This window comes from Phaethon aethereus (assembly GCF_964289735.1).
Source record: "Phaethon aethereus genome assembly, chromosome: 15".
NCBI lineage: Eukaryota > Metazoa > Chordata > Aves > Phaethontiformes > Phaethontidae > Phaethon > Phaethon aethereus.
Genome location: NC_138591.1, coordinates 1,785,547 through 1,803,263, shown reverse-complemented (window position 1 = coordinate 1,803,263; position 17,717 = coordinate 1,785,547). Strand labels below are relative to the sequence as shown.

Here is a 17,717-nt window from a genome sequence, read left to right as displayed (position 1 = left end):
TTGCAGCCCCGTGGCAGGCAGCTGTGAGGCAGCACAGCAACGGCTCTGCCCTGGACTAGGTGTTTTGGCCACAACTTGCAGGGACGTTGTTGGTGTCCTGAAGATACGTGGTGACCCACCAGGAGCGGAGGCGGTGGGATGGTGATTTACGTGGGATTTTGCCAAGGCAATCCACAATGGATGCATTGGGCCTGCAGCTCTGCCTCATGGTCTCATTTTATAACACAGGCGCCTGGTAGCCTGTGTAAATTAGGTGCGGTTCGAAAAAAAAGTGGCTTGAAACACTGTGGAAAATAGGGTATTGCATCCACTAGAACAGTACTACAAATGGGCTCTGTTAGTATATTAAAAGCCCCGTCTGTTAGAGAAATCTTGGTGTATGTGCTACAGGTGGTGATTCACACATTTGGTATCTGAGCATGTGACGGCTGTCCGGGGTTTTGGAGCGAGTTAAGGTGAACTAGAGTTAATCATCAATATGTCTGGTTGGCTGGTAAAGAAACGTATGTTCCTGCACTTGCTTTGAGGGCTGATGTTGTATTTTAAAGGTCTGTGTGTTGCTGGGACTCGGAGGTGAGAATTGCAGCTCCTTAAACAGAAGAGGGTGCTCCAGGAGCACGGAGGACAGCGTTGAGAACCGGCTCACCAGCCATGTTCCTCTGCAAGTAAAGTAACAAAGCATAAAAGCTTGTTTGGGGACAGCACAAAGGAAGAGACAAACATTTTTTCAAACTTTAGGATCTCCGACCTTTTTTTCCTCCCGGATTCCCACAAAGTGACCTGTGGGGGAGTTCTTTTCATTTCCACGTGTGAAAAATCAGAGCAGATCCCTGTCAAACACGGACAGGTAGGTTTCTAGATCTACCCAAAGATCAAGAAACCCCAAGATCTTGGCACGAGGCGCTCATTCTGCCACATCATCGTATGTGTCACCAGATTAGCAGCACATCACTCCACTTAGCAAACATTCCTGGAGTCCTGTCCCCTGAGTCAAGGGCTGCCATCTGTCCCAGACATGACAAAATGGCCTGCAGAGCTGGTATTAGAGGATGACTGAAGAATGATTCCAGGACAGTGCCTCAGTGAAGCAGGTCAATGCTCGGGTTACTCACTGGCACAATATGAAAACCCTTGAAAAGAAAACACAAAAGAAACTACATTTTCTAGGAAGGGAAGTGGAGACAAACCATGTTAAATTCCACATTAAAATGAACGGTAAATTCCTAGGATCTACTCATGTGTATCATGGCTAACTGGAAGATTGGACAAGCAGCATATCTATCGTTCAGGTCTGCTTTCTTTTCACCAAATTCCTTGTCGTTTGAGTTAAAAGATACTCTTCATTTTCTTTAATGCATAAATGATCATTTTAGGACAAAGGAGCATATAAAACATAGGGAGTTCATTAAATGTATCATGACATCTAGTCCAACACCAGCATCATTAAGCTACATCTGTGCCATAAAATAAATTAAGTAATAGGTTTGATAAATATTTTGGAAAACAGATAAATTAAGTATTTCAATGTTTTAGATCATTGGCTACAACAGGTAATATTTACTTTCTCCTAAAGAGACCCATTTATCACACTTCAAAGTAGAGTAGATAATACATGTCTTTCTGGTAATCAACGTTAAAGTGTTTTTGGGTGGGGCTGTATTAAATAATTAGGAATGACTGAAGATGTTGGCTGTAATTACTTCAGGAAATGTGTGTCATGTACCCCCCCCCCCCCGAATTAATGATACTGTTGAAAATGTTTTTGTGTCAAAACTGCATCACACAATTTTGGAGAGCAATTAGCATGAAATGAGATGGAGGCTGCTGACAGTAATGTGCTGTCTTAAGTGTCACTCGTCTGTGAAATTACGCAAGTACCCCAGCGCTGTGGCCAAGCATAGGATAATAAATATACCTGCATAATTAGGCTTAAAAGTGACATTACTCATCACAAGGAACACGGTGAAAAAGCGACTGGGGGCAACGGGAGTTTGTACTTTTCAGATTTCAGTTGTGTGGGTCGGTGGCACCGCTGCTGGCAGGTCTGGAAGCGCTGAGGACCTGATCCTGCAAAGCATGTTCGTAGCAGCGTGATTTTCCCAGCGGTAGCACATGTGATGTTCCTGGTGCAAGGAAGCATTCCTGGCTCTTTTCCAGGGTGCTGCAGCAGCTTGCAGGCAGCATTGCTGGTAACGCATCTTCTGCTTCTCAGATAATATTTACTATAATTGGTGTCTGAAAGGGGAAACTGCTGAAGATTTCGTGTCCCTTCACAGTGCAGCTTAACTTCCATCAGCAGTGAAAGCTCATACCAGTTAGATTTCTCAGTCTCACCGAATCCTCAATTTTAAACTAGATCCAGGAAGTTTATTGGGAACAAAGGACATGTAAGGTGATTAATCCTTCCAACGCAGGCTGGGAGTCCAGATCCAGCAACATGCAACCATATGATGACCCAAACCAATGCAGACCCCCAGCTTCTGGCACGCTGCCGAGGCGCCCTTCGGCAAAGTTGGGTTTCCTTAACTCCTACCTCTCGCTCTCACTCCCCAGCATGCCAAGGTAACAGGTCTGAACAGACCTTCTGCAAACTGTTCTGTCTGGAGCATGGCTTTTCCAGCAGCGTGCCAGACCTTCACACAGGTGTAAAATGTCAGGAAAAAATATTGGTGCCATTTCATATCATTGCACAAAATACTCCTGCCTTCTTGATGTCTGCACTTCCAGAAGCAGAACAAAGAACTGCTAAAAAGCCAATATTCAAACTTTTCTCCAAAGCCTGTTTTCACACTGAAAACTCATCCTGCCACTGTGAGTCATGGATTTAGATTCATTTCTTTCGCGGTGCAAAGAGGTTTTTATAATACTCTTTCAATGGGTTCAATTATTCTTCGCTGATGACTTAAGGATGCTGTTTTATTTCTCTAGTGATTGCAAATGGAAGCTAGATCTTAGCACTGTGACCCCAAAACATAAAGAAATATAATCATATATAATTAACTAGACTTCAGCGTGTATTGTAAATATCTTGGTTGGTACTTAGTTCTATGTGTTGTCAGACAGGAAATGCTTTCTTCCCAAGATAAAGGGTTAATATTGATGCTAGGAATAGTTAATTTCCCTGTTTACTCACTAAATATCACATCATAACTTCAGAAGAAAAAGGCACTTTTCAAGTCATTTAATCGGCAATAAATATACTTTGGAATAATTGATAACTCTGCAGAGGAACACAACAAATCCATTTTAGTCAGAAGAGCAACAGATCAAATATTTATAGTTCAGCACTAAAATATTGTTAAAATGTAGAGCTAAAGGTTATGCCTTAGATTAATTTCCTATTCACAGCTTGATGCGGATGCAGTTCATTTGCAGCCAAGATACTTAGTGCGTAATAGCGAAATTTGCTTTCCTTTGACAAAGTTTCTGTTAAAAGTGATAATTTTCTCAGAGATTCTTATTTTTTTTCTAAAATAAGTCTTAGACAGCCTCTTACTACTGGTGGCTTCACACAGGTACGGCATTTGAGGGCAGGTTTAAATTTACAGCCCTGACCGCCCATAGTCTTTAGTGACCAGAGTTTATTTTTCTGAAAATAGCATTTTAGGTTGCTATAAGACCTGCATCATTCTTCCCAGACACATCACGCTGCCTTCCTCCGAGACCTCCCTTCCACAGCGTTTCTGTGTGCAGTCAAACCAGTTTGTGACATTTCAGACTGCACTGGGGACAGTAGAGCTGGGGGCTTTTTCGCTCTACGAGGTTTTGGATCAAATATACCAACAGCCCTATCCGTGGGGCTGATAGGAAGTTGGTCTATTATTTTCCCGCATTTAAGAAATATCCCAGACTGCAATCACTAATCACATTAGTTGTTCACTTTTTTTAACCAAAGCATGATTTTCTATTTAAAAATTCAGTTTTAGAGAGGCATACATGTACCGCAGCCCTTTGATTTGTCAATAAACACAATGCACTTTGCACGATGCACAGCTTCAGATTTGATGAGGAAATTTTCCTCCAAGTTCTATATTTGCGAAAAAACATGAATTGGTGATACAAGCTTTTCTGAAAAGTAGCTATTCCTTAAAGGGGGGGTGTGGGTGAACAGGGAGGGGAAGGATCCTTGAAGTCTAAAGAGAGACATGCCGGGAAGCAGAGTTGTATTTTAAGGTGTTCATAAACGTTAGTCTAGTGATAAGAGTTTTCTTTAGCAGCAGCTTGACAGAGGATGAGAGCAGGGTAAGTGCAGCTAACAGAAAATATAGTACCTAGATGGGAATTCAAAGGAACAGTGCGGGGAAAAAAATGGCATTAGGCTTTCGAGGTGAAGCACGAATGTGCAAATTCCCAGAACAGGATGAGGGCCTCCAGAGGGCTCAATTTTCAAATAACATTACGGGAGCCAACGTCAATGGACAGAAGCAAAGCAGCTCGGCAGCAAGAGCTCCCTTGCTGCTCCTGCCCCAGTTTTCGTACGGGGGAGGAGAGCTCATGCTGGGGCTCATCAGAGGGGACATAGCAGCCAGTGCAGGGCCCTGCCTGACGCTCTGGGCAGGGTTGGAGCCTCAGGAGCGTCTGCAGAGCTGAGCTGTGACCAAACCTTAACCACGCTTAGTCCAGCCTGGCCCAGCGTCAGGCTTGGCAAACACAAGTTCTGCCTGGTGATCTGGGCATGCTTTTCAAGCGGAGATATGTTTTCATCCCCATTTTTATATTCAGCATTGCTAAGGCTCAGAAAGTTGGAGAGGTCAGATAGCAAATAAGTGATACCTCGGGAGTGCAGCTGGGAGCTCCTGACTCCCCATTTCGTGCCCTGCCAACCCAACCACTCTGCTCTGAATAATGTGATTTTTTTTTTTGCCTGCTGATTGATTTTGTGGAAGTAGGGTGTCGATGTCAAACCTACAGGGACTGCACAAACAGCAGTAAGAATTGCATGCGATCGGTGTGGGACGTTGAGCTTCTTGTTGTAGCATTGTGCTTCTTGCAACACAGTTGTAGCATATTTAATTCTAGTTGTAGTGCTGGTCCAGGAATAGGACTGCTAATGTGCCTCCTTTTTGATATCTCAGAGGGTTTCACAAATATAGCTCTTAATCTGGCAAAGCATTCGTGCCAAGCAAAACATACTCCACCTGTGTATAGATTTGCTTGAAGACAAATTTTGTTCTCATCTACATGCCTTAGAGCCCTCTACTCCTATTATCTTACGCGTGTATAATTGTGTGTACAATATAGCCTCACCTAATTAAATTTCAAGAAAATAGGAGAGCACTTTGGGGTCGTGTGGGATTTGGTTAAGAGATCTCAGAGCTGTCAAAGAAAAGATTCATCTCACAACTCTTCCTCCTTACAGTAAACATGCTTCAGATCGGAGCCAAATATACTCTGCACTTTGCACATCTGGGTATTATCTTGCTTTCGTTATTGTAAATTACTTCCAGGAGAAAGACTGAATCATGGACTGGAGGGGGCTGAGAGATCTGCTTGCATTAGAGCCAGCCATCTGATGGCATCTTTTTTTCCCTGCTCTTTTACCTGCATTTCAGATTTTTGCCTTTGCTGCTTATTTACTGCTTTTCTAAGGCAATGCTGTCATGCCACATCCTCGTGATTTTTTTCGTCATGATTCTTCGGTGGTGTTATGTTGTGTCAAAATCACTCTATGATGACATCTCTTCAGCCCTTGAGATGTTTAGACACTCTTAATATTCTGCCAACTGCAGCTGTTGGAGGCAAAATAGGCAAAATACAGGGCTGGATGGCTGGGCAATGCGATGGTTTCTGACAGTTCATCCTTTCACCCAAGTAGCTGCATCAGAGTCAGGTTCTCAAGTCGGTGAGTCACGTAAGAAGTGTAGGATCATGTCTGTAGCTTGTCGGATGATGGGTGGACTACTTGGTTAAGCTTGGGCAGGTGAGGACCGATTAGTGGAGTTTGGTGGGTAGTGCGGAGGACCTGGGTTCCGTTTTGGTCTCCAATCAGTGATTCAGTTATTCCCTTTCTGTGCTTTAGTTCTAAGCAGGAATAATTCTACTGACTCAGCTGGGTGCGGTGGAGCTTAATTATTGTCTATAAAGGGCTTTGAAATCCTAAATGATCGATACCTTGAGAGTGTGTGTGATTAGTAAGCTGGATGCCGTGTTGTGAGCTCAGCTGCAGAATGGGAGTGAACAAACAAGTTCATTTGGCTTGGAGCAGCAAGCTCCATGAAACTATGCAAAAATATTGCGAGTCTGTGATTTTTTTTTTAACTTAGTGCTAATGGATCCATTGTTTCATGTAAAGGTTTCTACCACTCTTGTTATAGCGTGTGTGACATTTACAGTACTCTTTGTTCCATTAGCAAAGTAATTTGAGATAGTTTATTATCCTTTGGAGACTTTACTGCTTGCTGTTTAACTTCCATGTGGCTGGACCCTGGAAAAAATCTCTTAAAATAGTAAACAAATCTAAAAATAGCGAGGAATTAGTCGTTTCTTAGGAGTAAAATAATTAACTTAGTGCACTTTAATAAGAAGATCTGCAATATTAGGAAACACTGCTTATTGCTTCCTCTTTCTCTTCAGAGCCACCAAAATATGCAGCAGCTTTGTCATGGAGTCAAGGTGCTTCTTGACTCTCAGTTTGAAATCGTAATTTGTTTGTATCAGCTACAGTTCCTTTATTTCAGAGGAACAAAGAAATAGCATTTAATCAGCATGTTCTGAATCACTGGTGAAAGGAATCGCTCTGTAATCTGAATTTATTAGACGAGGACACACTCTAGATGCAAGAAAATGGCAAATGTTGTTATTCCTGGGACTATCTGCCTGGGGTGCTGTCACTGCGGTACCCAAGGGACTGAGCCTGCTTGAGTCCCGCTCGCTAAGTGGCTCATCCACACTCCTTAGCAAAACACACTCGTTCTGATTCACCAGGAAAGCTCAGCAGTGTGTTGGCTGTTGGAAAGCATCAAGGTTTGCTGAGCCACATATGTGGGAATATTTTTTTCTTGCCATTAAGACTTCACTTGCTCCCAGATTGAAGTAATGCAAGAGGCAGCAGGGATGGGAATCTGGGAAAGTAGGTGAAGGGTGAACCGCAGAAAATTCCATGTGCAGGCAGAGATGGAGCGGCAAGGGCCCTGACCACTGCCCTCCTGGGCAGCCAGGCAGGGTAGTTCTCATGTTCACCTTTTCAGGTGGCATCTTCAGTACCAGGTTGCTTAGATGCTGAGCTTTGAGCCTTATCTGAAGGACAACTGCCTGCAGCAGCACCGGGCTTTGCACCGGCTCAGGATGAGCGTGGCACTGCCTGGTAGGGGATGGGCAGCAAAACTCGTCCTTGTTGCAACCTCTGAGCTCCTTTGCTATTTTTTTGTGCCTCCAGCAGATTTCACAGCAGTGCAGCCTCTTTTGTCTTTTGGCTGTTTTGTGCCCGTCTCTCCGAGGAAAACCTGTGCCCTGCATGGGAAGGCAGAGCCAGGCAGTCTCTGGGCGAAGGACCTCAGAGCAGAAGGCTCCGTTACTTGGCCAGACCTGCCATTCGCTTGTGTGGTCTTTGGCAACTCACTTGAACTCTCTGGGCCTCAGTTTCCCAACCTGAATAACAGGATGATGACAATTAACAAGGCGATGTGCGTTTGCAGAGTGCTCTGCAGCCAGAGGAGGAAGCAGGCTCTGTACCAGAGTGCATGAGGCTCCTCATCCAAAATGATGTTGCCTCCATCCATCCTCTCATCATACTCCCACAGGGAGATGCTGTAGGGACCAAATGGCCAAAGAGTGTCATGTATAGAATGAGCATTAATGACCAAGCGTGCCAGAGACCCCATCACAGAGATGGCCTCTTCAATTGCTTTGTTTTCATGCTTGGCTGAGTTGCTAACCTTCCAATAAACACCAGAGTCATTATAATAAAAATGTGGAAAATGCTATCATTAAACCACACCGGTTTATTTTTCAAGTACCTCTTTCTGGGACATCAAATTCATTTAGATCATTCTCAAAAGCCACAAATCCTGAATGGGTGCAGTAATGTGTGTGGTGGGAGGCGAGAGCACAACAGGCATTAAATCGGGAAGAGAGTCAGGGCTTTGACGAGAGAGCTCGGCTGGGTTTATTGTAGAGGTTTAAGACGTGACACCTCCAGCTGCTCACCCCCCTCGACCACCAGCCAGGCATTTTTTTAGACTGAAACCCCGGTTCATGCTCTGGTATCTCAGCTTGGAGCTGTGGTAGAGATGGCTGGTCCAGCAGAGAAGAGGGAGTATATCGTGGAGAGCCCGAGCATCCAGGGGCATGGGGAGCTGCAGCGGCTGCGGCTGCCTCCCTGGCGACTGGGAGCCAGGGCCCTCCCAACAGCGGAGTCTTCCTCCTACAAAAAGAGTAATTTTGTTCCAAAATAAAAGATAAAGACCTTAAATACTTTCAGCAGCACAGCCATATGGTTAGATCCCATTGCCCTTCATCTCGACAGATGTGGGATAACATCATTAAGGGTTCATTCGAGCACTGGGGTAGCTGAGCAAAGTCTCAGATCAGTGTCTGTGTAGTTGGTAAATGTGATGCTGGAGCTAATAATTGTGTTTATTAAGTGAAAACATAAAAGCAAGGTTTTCAAAAGGACTTGAGATCAACCAGGCTCCACTCAGGTGAAGCCAAGCACCTGAGCTTATAGAAGTGACCCAAAAGACTGAAATCTTAATCTCATGGGAGTCTGTAGAAAACTTCCATAGGAGCCAGGATTTGTTCAAAAGCTTTTTATCTACCAGGAAGAACCAGGGTGTTGTTCCTCTGGGGGAGATCCTGGCACAAAGACCACCTCGGAGCAGCACGGTGCCGTGTGTCCGCTGATGTTGCTACGGTGTTTGCAGGAGCATCAGCTTCTGCGAGGGGAATAGGAATCCTAAAATTGTATTTTAACTACTTAGAATATAAATAGAAGACAGATTGCTTGTCAGCTGTTTCGTTCAAAAGATATTTAAAAATACTTGGGAGAGGAAACGTGCACTCTGCTCGAGATCCGGAGCCTGACTGTATCAGCCTGTAGGATCTCAAAGTGCCTTGCAGACACAACAGGCTGGCTGAAGCAGGAATCGTTCCATGCACTGGGAGGAGAGAGTTCAGTTCAGTTCTTGGAGAGTTTATCAGCATGACACATTATTCAAGTTATGCCAAAAATACACGTAAAAGACACTTCAGGCAGATCTTTAGGAGTGAGAAAATCTTCCATTCCTGAGTGGGAAGGCTGAGCCCACGTTGGTGTATTGCTGCAACAAAACAAGCTGCTAAACCGCCTGTTTGCTTGGGAATGGGGCAGAGGTAGGAGCAAGCCTCTGCCTTCTCCCGACTGAGTGCCAGGTCGTTCAGAATTGATCCATCTCTCAGGGGGAGAAGAAAGTATAATGGCTTTTGATTGAGTGAAATAAACCTGGCAGCGCGTGTCCTGTCATGAAACGGAGTTCGGTGACCAGGGAGGGATGCGATGTGATGGTGTGCTGTACCGATGCCATTCATTAATGGCTCTATTAAAACATGAAAGTGGTGAGGCCGTTCATAACATCCAGAGCACTCAAAGGGTGACAAAAATAGCCCACCCATCAATGATCTGCACGGTGGGAGATGGAAGCCCGGCTTCGTCCTTACTGTAAGCCTGGGTGCTTCCAAGAAGTTTGGCCAGGGGTGAGTTGGACTCTCTGGGTCCAGCTCATTAACAGAAGCGAGTCGTGCTCTGCACAGACGTAACTTCCAGCACTCTGCTTGGGAAAAGGCCGGCATCCCCTTCTTACCAGCTGGGAATTTCACCATTACTGCATGGACGAGATGGGCAGAACCTGCTTCCATATGCTGTGGGGTCCCCAGCATGTGTCTGTCTCCTGCTTGAACGTGCAACCACGTCCCCATGCCCGAGCAGAGGGTCACAAAATGCCGACGTGTGCAAGCTGGGCTGGTGGAGAAGGTTTCACTGCTGGGAACTCGGGTTTGCCGGGCGTGAGAAGATGGGGGCTGGATGGGGGCTGGTAAAGAGCTGGGAAGCCCGACGGGGGGAAGCAGGCTGGCCAGAGTCCTTGGGAGCATGTTAAAATAATATCAACAAGGAGGAGTGGGCACACAGGAGCATGCAAGATGCTGAGAAGAAAATTAATCAAGTTGCTCTGTGGCCTGAAAAAAAAGAAATTATTTAGTCATAGTTCAATGTGTAAAGCCAAGAACTTGGCTGATAAACAAGAGGAACTGGAATTGCTCCCTGATGAGCATAAATTTGACCTGTTTGGTTTTATTAAGGAATCTGAGGGAAAAAGTCACCTGACTGGAATGGCAAAATTCATGGTAATATCCTGTTTCAGAAGAACTGAGTTGCAGAAGAGGAGAGGAAGCAGCCTGACAATTCCACTGCAAACAGTCTTGAGCGCTTCGCTGCAGGAGAAAGTGCAAAGCGGCTGCTCGCTCCCGTCCGCTGCAGGCTCCCGAATCGCAGCGGGCAGCAGAACGACCGGCTCCTCGCATCCCTCCAAAATATCTACGAGCAAAACATTTGTGGTCACAAGATTTTGATCCAGAAAACATAAAGTAGCTCTCAGCAGGAGGCAGTGGGGATGGTGTTACTGGATCCCCAGTCCCCCCGTGTTAAGAAGTGGCACCAGAGGAGCGTTGGAAGGGGCTGAAGTACCAGGTCCTGTAATCTGGATTATGAAGGCAGTAGGCTTCGGTGAGAGGAAGACAAGTTGGCAGGTGTCCCATGGGAATCAGGTATTCATCTCCTGGGTCACCTTCTTTTTTCCTAAAGAAGAGTCGGAAGAGCAGGCGTTACCCACTGAAGTAGCTGTTTGGGTAGGAGGTCTGGCTGCTGGCCATCTTGAACTATGATGGAAAGGTGACCAAGAGCTGGCAGCGACCCTGGGGGTAGCATTCCTAGGGGCCTGAGCTCTGCACGAGCACAGCAGCCGTCTGAGCCCCCCGCATCGGTTCAGTGTCTCATCTCTTCCCACCGCTTTGTGCCTCTTAAGCAGTCGTGACTTTGCCTCGCACCGAGGCAAGTTCATGGGCACTAGGACCCCCGGTGGGGGATATTAGTTTGTGCTGAGCAGGATGGGAGTGAAATCCGAGTCTCACCACGTCGTGAGCGCTACAAAGGCAGAGAGGAGCCAGTCGAGCTCTGCACATGACGCTCCCCGGGATGTGTGGGACCTCTGCTCCGTGCCAGCCGCAGCAGCATCTCTGCACCGAGGCAGGTAACCAAAGCAGGGCTTCAGTCTGCATCGCCCACCTCCGTCTGGTACCCCACTCAGGATGGATTTTGCTGAACATCACTGCCATTTGTTCTTACTTACGGTTGCTCCAGGGCATGCTCCTGTGCCTCGCAGCCGGTCTCTCTAGGCAGTGAGGCTGAGGTCATACCTGAAGGGGGGATGCAGGTCCCCACTGAGGGTTCCTCACTTGCAGTCAGTCTATAACCTCTCTTCCTCCAGCAGTAAATCCTGCTGCCGTCGAGCAGGTCCTGAGGGGCCGGGAAGGTTTGTAGGGCTGCGGGGGGGGGCGGTGCTCAGGGCTGCGAGGGGTGCTCGGGGCCATGGGGAAGGTACCAGGGGGCTGCCAAGGGGACAGCGGGGGGGTTGCTCGGGCCGGGAGGAGGATGCTCAGGGTTCCAAGGAGGATGCTCAGGGATGCTCGGGGGATGGTCAGGTGTGGAAGGGATGCTCGGGGCCACGGGGAGGATGCCGGGGGCAGGTTGCAGGGGGAGGGCGGGGGGCCGGGGCTGGCAGCGGGGGCTGCCGGGGCGGAGCCGCGGGGTGCCCCTCCCGACGGCCGTATAAACCGGCGGGGCGCGGGCGCGGGGCAGCCGTCGCTGGGGCGCCCGGGGCCGGGGTGCACCCCTGCCCGCACCCTGCCCGGCGCGATGGCGAGGGGGCAGCTGTCGGGGGGCGCCTGGGGGGCCCTGGTGCTGCTGGGGCTGGTGCTGCCGGCGGGCGCCTGGTACAAGCACGTCGCCAGCCCCCGGTACCACACGGTGGGCCGCGCATCGGGGCTGCTCATGGGCGTCCGCCGCTCCCCCTACCTCTGGCGCCGGGAGCTGGCAGCCGAGCCCCCGCGCCGCCCCGGGGCGGCCGTGCCCGCCGCCGCCCCGCCGCCCCCGGGCCGCCCCGCCGGGGAGAGCCCGCCGCCCGCCGCCCCACCGCCGCCGCCCGGCCCCGGCCGCCTCCTGCAGCGCCTGCTCCGCCGGGGCGGCGGCGGCCCCCGCCCGGCCCCCGCCCGACCCCCGCCCGGCCCCCGCGGAGCTCAGGTAAACCCGCTCCCGCGGCTGCGCCGGGGCCCCGACGGGGCGGGGGGGGGGAGGGGGGAGGGCGGGCCTCACTGGGGGTGTCGCCGGGACCAGGGGGCACGATGCTGGAGGGTGCCACCGGTGCCCGGGGTGCAGGAGCCTTGCTGCGGTCTCCCTGCGGCACCCTGGGGTGCTGGGGGGGCTTCACCAGGGTAACGGGGCGTGCAGGGAGCCTCGGAGGGCGTTCACCAGGTAACGGGGGGTGCAGGGAGCCTTGCTGCAGTCCCCCATCATGCAGGCACCAGGGTTTCAGGGTGCCCCAAGCAGAGAGCTGGACTGCCCCACAGCATCACCCAGATGTGAGGAGCTGCCCCCTGATACCCACCACTGCCTTCTGCACCCCAGTCCTGGCTGGGCTGGGAGAGTTTGGGGGAGTGAGGGGACTCCTGACCCTGGGGCACAGCCCGGGTCCCGGGGGGTTTACAGCCCCGTCACCCCTACTTGAGTGTGGCTGCATGAGGTGAGTCTCTGCCACGTTTTTGAACTTGAACCCAAGGTTTGTTGCACCCAGCAAAGCAAGACAGGAAGAGGGGGCAGTTGTTCCTCCTCCCCATGGGACGTGTTTGGGGGAGCTGCTCTTTGGCTTTAGGGCAGAAAAAGGAGCCAAATGAGTTGTGTGCCCCCAGTTTGGTGCCTCACAAACCTGCACCGTGTGGGAGCCAGCTGCCCGTGCCGGCAGCGGTGTCTGCAGGCCGGCAATGCCGAGGCGCTCCCAACGTGGCCCCTCCGCAGGACCCCTGCCCACTCGGGGCTCAGCCAGGCTGCGTGGGACTGGCTCAGGGCTGGTTCCAGGCATTAAATTTCTTTCCTCTTATGTAAAGCTGTAGCCAACATCCAGCTGAAATCCACAGAGGCTTTCAGTTGTTGGATCAGCCCCTGAAACACGTAGCTGTATTCCTCCTCCCCTTCCTTTTTTGGAGGAAATCTGGGATTAGTATCTTTTTGGGAAAGCCCAGACAGGTCAGCTCAGCCCTGCGTTATGTCTGTGCTGTCCCGCTACCTCCCACAGCCTGGCTGAGCAGTCCCGGCTACCACGGTCGTGGCTCTGGACTTGCGTACATGCGTGCATCCCTCTGATTTCACAGCAAAATTGCCACAGGAGCCTCGGAGGCAGGTCCAAGGCCGGTATTTGGGTGTCTGCATGGGGTTTATCTGTGTGCACGGTGGCACAAAGGGAATCCGCAGTCACCGCGGCTCGGATCTGAGCCCACGGAGGAGAGTATTTCATGAATATCACAAGTGCAGCGTTGGTTTCAGCGCTGTGCAGAGGGGAAATGTGGTCCCACGCGGGGAGGGAGGTGGTGGTGGGGCTTGGGCGTGCAGCCAGGCACTCAGGTGAGGCTCTGAAATAACCCAGCCCCTCTTCTGCTTTCAGCTTCTCCCACTTGAAGACATGGCTCTGATCCGCTGAAGGGGCCCGGCAGAGGTGCTTCAAGCGCTGGAGGAGTGTTGGCTGCCTGAGGTAGAAACCGTTCACCCTAGCTGGCAAGGAGGGGTCTCACCGGTGGATCTCTTGGTACTCTGACTTCTCTGAAACCATATAGACAGTTGCATTCCAAAAAATCTGATTTTTTGTGGCCACTGTCCAGACGCAGTGGTAAATTCATCTTGTTTTCAGGTCAACCTAGTGCTATAAACTTGGGGAGAAATAAACAGGGAAGATATTTATTTTTGTTTATTTTTTTTTAGATTTCTGTACTAGCTTGTTTGCAATATGATACAAACACGTACTGTTTGCTTCCTAGGAACCTGCCCTCATTAAAATGAGAACTGATCAAAGGAAACTTTGGCTTCATTGTGCTGTTGTGTTTTGTTTTTTTTAAAAGCAAAACCTGGTATGGCTCTGCATGGGTCAGGCACTCCAGCGGCTGGGTCACTCCCAGATTTTTCTGACATGATTTAACTCCTTGACACAATTTCTTCTGCAGCTTTACAGTAAATCTCTTTTACTGCCTGTCAGGGAGTTAGTGCCAGGCTAAGTGTCAATTAAGATGACAAAGTTAGAAATCTTTCCTGGACTGGGCTGAACGAAAGCTCTGCGGGGCTTCACTGCTCCAGTTGTTTATTTGCCTGCTTAGAGCTTAATTTTATATATGTCTTCACTGATGAAAATAAATGTTATTCCCCACTGAAACAGGGAGAAACCTTGGGGCTGGGCAGGAGCACGTGGTGGAGCAGGAGGGATCTGGGCTCTAGAGAAAACTGAGGTTTGGGTGCTGAGTCCAGCTCCCGTGAATTGCTGAGCTGGCACCCACCAGCGCTGGTGGCTTTAGCAGGAAACCTGGCAAAAAGAGACGTTTCCACCCCTCGCATGAACCGCCTGCTCCTGCCAAGCCCCTGCAGCCGAACGTGGAGCGGGGACAGCAGGGTTTGTGCTGTGTGCTTCGGATCTGAAGGGGAAAAAGCCCTCGCGGTGCTCGTCAGGGGAGCCGGCACATGCTGAGCCCTGCCCGCCATGCCGCCCCTTGCACTGGGGGGCTGCCGTCACCCCTTGCCGGGTCTCAGGGAGGATTTCAGGTGCTGTAACACATGAAGGATCATCGTCTCCCAGTTGATTCCCAACCGCTTTCTCCTCCGTATCCCTTCTCCATTCCCTCCCATGATTTTCCAATTTCTGCTCTTCGTTGGCGCAGCACGGTGCTCGGATGGGCCAAATGAGACATGATTGCCAATAACCCATTAGGCAGCTGCACTTGAAAAGGGCCGTACCTGTCAGGGTGCCAATCAGCCTGTGGAGTGGCCACCGTTCTTAATGGAGGTAAGTGATAAAATGAGGTAGAAAACGTAAAGGTCAGCTTTGCGCAGGAGGATGCACAGAGAGGGGGATGAAGGGCGATGTGATGAGAGATGTGACTCGAGCGTGCGCTTCCGCCCTCGTCTGTTGGAAAGAAACACTTGTACGTGCCAATTACAGGGGCAAAACCAGCGAGACATTCAGTTAACCACAAGCCCTTTACTTCTCACCTTGTAAAATATTTTTTTCCAGTTGCTGTTAAGGAGCATGAGCTGATTCCCCACTGGGGCTGTAAAATAATTTCCTCTGTGCTCCCAGCTCTCCAGAGACGCCTGGGCCTTCCCTGGGGGTCAACAAGCCCAGTAAAATGGAAGAAAGCTTAAGAAGGCGTTTAATTATCTCTCCTGCCTTGGGGCAGGACCCAGCCATCCCTGACGGACGTTAATCCGATCCCTTCTAAGAGACTGGTCCCAGGGGAGACTCCATCCTCCCCATGGTCTGCCTCCGTCCCCCTCGCTCTGTGGGGCTGTGTGCCCGGACCACAGGGACCCCACAACTTGGAGCATGGAGACTCTGTGTCCTGGCCCCCGTGGATGCCCCCAGATGAAATGCAGCCCCAGGAATTCTTGGAGAGGAGGACGGGTCCTGCCTGCCATAGGCTGGGTTTGTGGCTGGGAGCAAAGCAGGCGGATGAAAGTTTTTGGGGGGGATCACAGACAGGCTCAGAGCCACAGCAGCATGTCGGGTCCTGGCCCCATTCAGAGTCCTGGTACCCCTTGACCCCCATGGAGCAGCTTTGCGGGGGGTAACTGTAGCTGAGGAGGGCGATTCCCGGTACCTGTTTGGGCTTTAGGAGATGTGGGGGGGTAAGAAACCCCCAGGTGACGGTGGGACACGTCACCCCTTCCCTCCCACCATGTTCCACCAGGTCACTGAGGCTGTGGAGTGGTGGGCAGCGTTCAGGGGGTGCGGGTGGCTTTGCCATGCCATCTCGAGGCCACGCCGACGCCAGGGGGTGGGGAGGGCTGGGGAGCTGCAACAGGGGTGAGGACGAGCCCTGCCACCATGTCCCCGTCCCTGCACCCTTGCAGAGTGGGGAGCTGTCCCCATGGGTGCCGCTCTGTCTGCACAGCCCCGGCCAAGAGCGCTGGCCCAGAAGGGGATGGGAGGTCTGGGCTAAAGCCCGTCCCGCTGCTCTGGATTAGGGCAGCCCAGGGATGGGGCTGCTCCCGGGTGCTGGGTCCTCGTGCAGCACATGTGGGGTTTGGACCTGGATCTGCAGATCCAGCACCGCCAGCCGGAGCCGGGGCCGGCTGACGCAGCGAGGCTTTCCCGGACGGGGTGCGCCGTCTCCCAGCCCGCCGTGCCAGCGGATGCGTTTTGTTCCAGTCCAAGAGGTGGGCGAATCCCAGGGGCTGTGGCAGGCAGGAAGATGTCCCACCCCAACCCGGCAGCTCCCTTTCCTTCCCGGCTCCCCGGCCTCTCCCAGGAGACCAGCAGCATCCACCGAGGCCACTGGGCACGCTGGGGCTGGGGGCTTTGGGTAGGGCAGCGACTGGGACAGGATCTGGCAGCCGTGGGGGAGCTGGTGTGAGCTCACGCCGGGGCTGGCCCATGCACATACAATGGCTGCAGGGACTCTGTGTGCACCAGGAGGAAGAAAACTCCCCAATGAATTTCCTCTGTCGTCGGCTCTGCCCAGAAGTTGTTTCTCACCCCATCGGGATGCAGGCGGCTGCAGCCGGGGCTGAGCCGGGCTGCGTCCGAGCCCCCCTCTGGTGGGTGGCCCCTGTTGGGTGCGGTGGTGGCTGGGGATGGAAAGCCCTCGGACAGAGCTGGGCACCCCAGATGGTCCCTGTGATGGCTCTGGACGTCCCTGTGGGGAGCCCCAGGCTGGGGGACCCAGCGCTGAGCCGGGGTCTGCCAGGGGTCCTGTGCCGTCCCCTCCCGCCGGACTGTCCACACCTTCACACGGATGCCGCCCCAGGGAGTATATCGGGGCTGGAGATAAGGGGTGGGAGCTGCAGACAGCAGGACAGTCCCTCTGTGCCTTCTGCTTTGCCCATTTCCAAGCTGTCGTGACACCGACTTAGAGACACGGGCAGAGATCTCCCCGGCCGAGCTGCAGCAGCCCAGGGCTATTCCCGGGATGCCGAAAGGGAAACGCCGGGTCGGGACCCTCCTGCGGGCCCCACACTCCGAGAGTCCCCCCGGGTGTCCCGCGGGCCATGCCAGCTCCTGCCTCCCCCATGTTGACTGTACACAGGGCTATATTTGGGGAGCGTCCGCGCTGCTTCGTCAGGGCAGCTCACCTGCCGTGGGCATGAGCCGCCAGGAGTGGAGATGACCCATGCTGGAGCTGCCCTGCCTGCGCTGCCCGGCTCTGCCTGCTCCCCGGGCATCCTGCCGGACCCCCGTGCATGTCCCCACTCCTGGTGACATGCACACACTGCTAGGTCCAGTGCAGGAGTGGCTGCTGGTGCAGCAAAGATAAAATGTCCTCTCGGGGTCCCCTCCAGCCCCCCTTCACCCCCTCCTGGGTGATAAGACGCTGGGTTACAGGCACCTTCCCAGGCCTGAGCATTTCCCCTGTCTTATTTTCTGGTGGATATTCCTCCTAAAGTTTGCAGGAGAGAGCAGAACCCCGACACAGGCCCGTCGGGCAGCGGAAAGACG

The 17,717-nt window shown here is 51.7% G+C and overlaps 1 protein-coding gene across 1 annotated transcript; it reads left to right on the top strand.

Moving 5' to 3' along the window:
• Positions 1-11,884: 11,884 nt before the first annotated feature.
• On the top strand, positions 11,885-13,718 carry NPW (neuropeptide W; the record flags this gene model as incomplete). The annotated part of the gene is made up of 2 exons (XM_082006621.1): positions 11,885-12,268; positions 13,683-13,718. 2 exons carry the CDS (start codon positions 11,885-11,887, stop codon positions 13,716-13,718), a joined length of 420 nt encoding a protein of 139 aa, XP_081862747.1.
• Between the last annotated feature and the right edge of the window lie 3,999 nt (positions 13,719-17,717).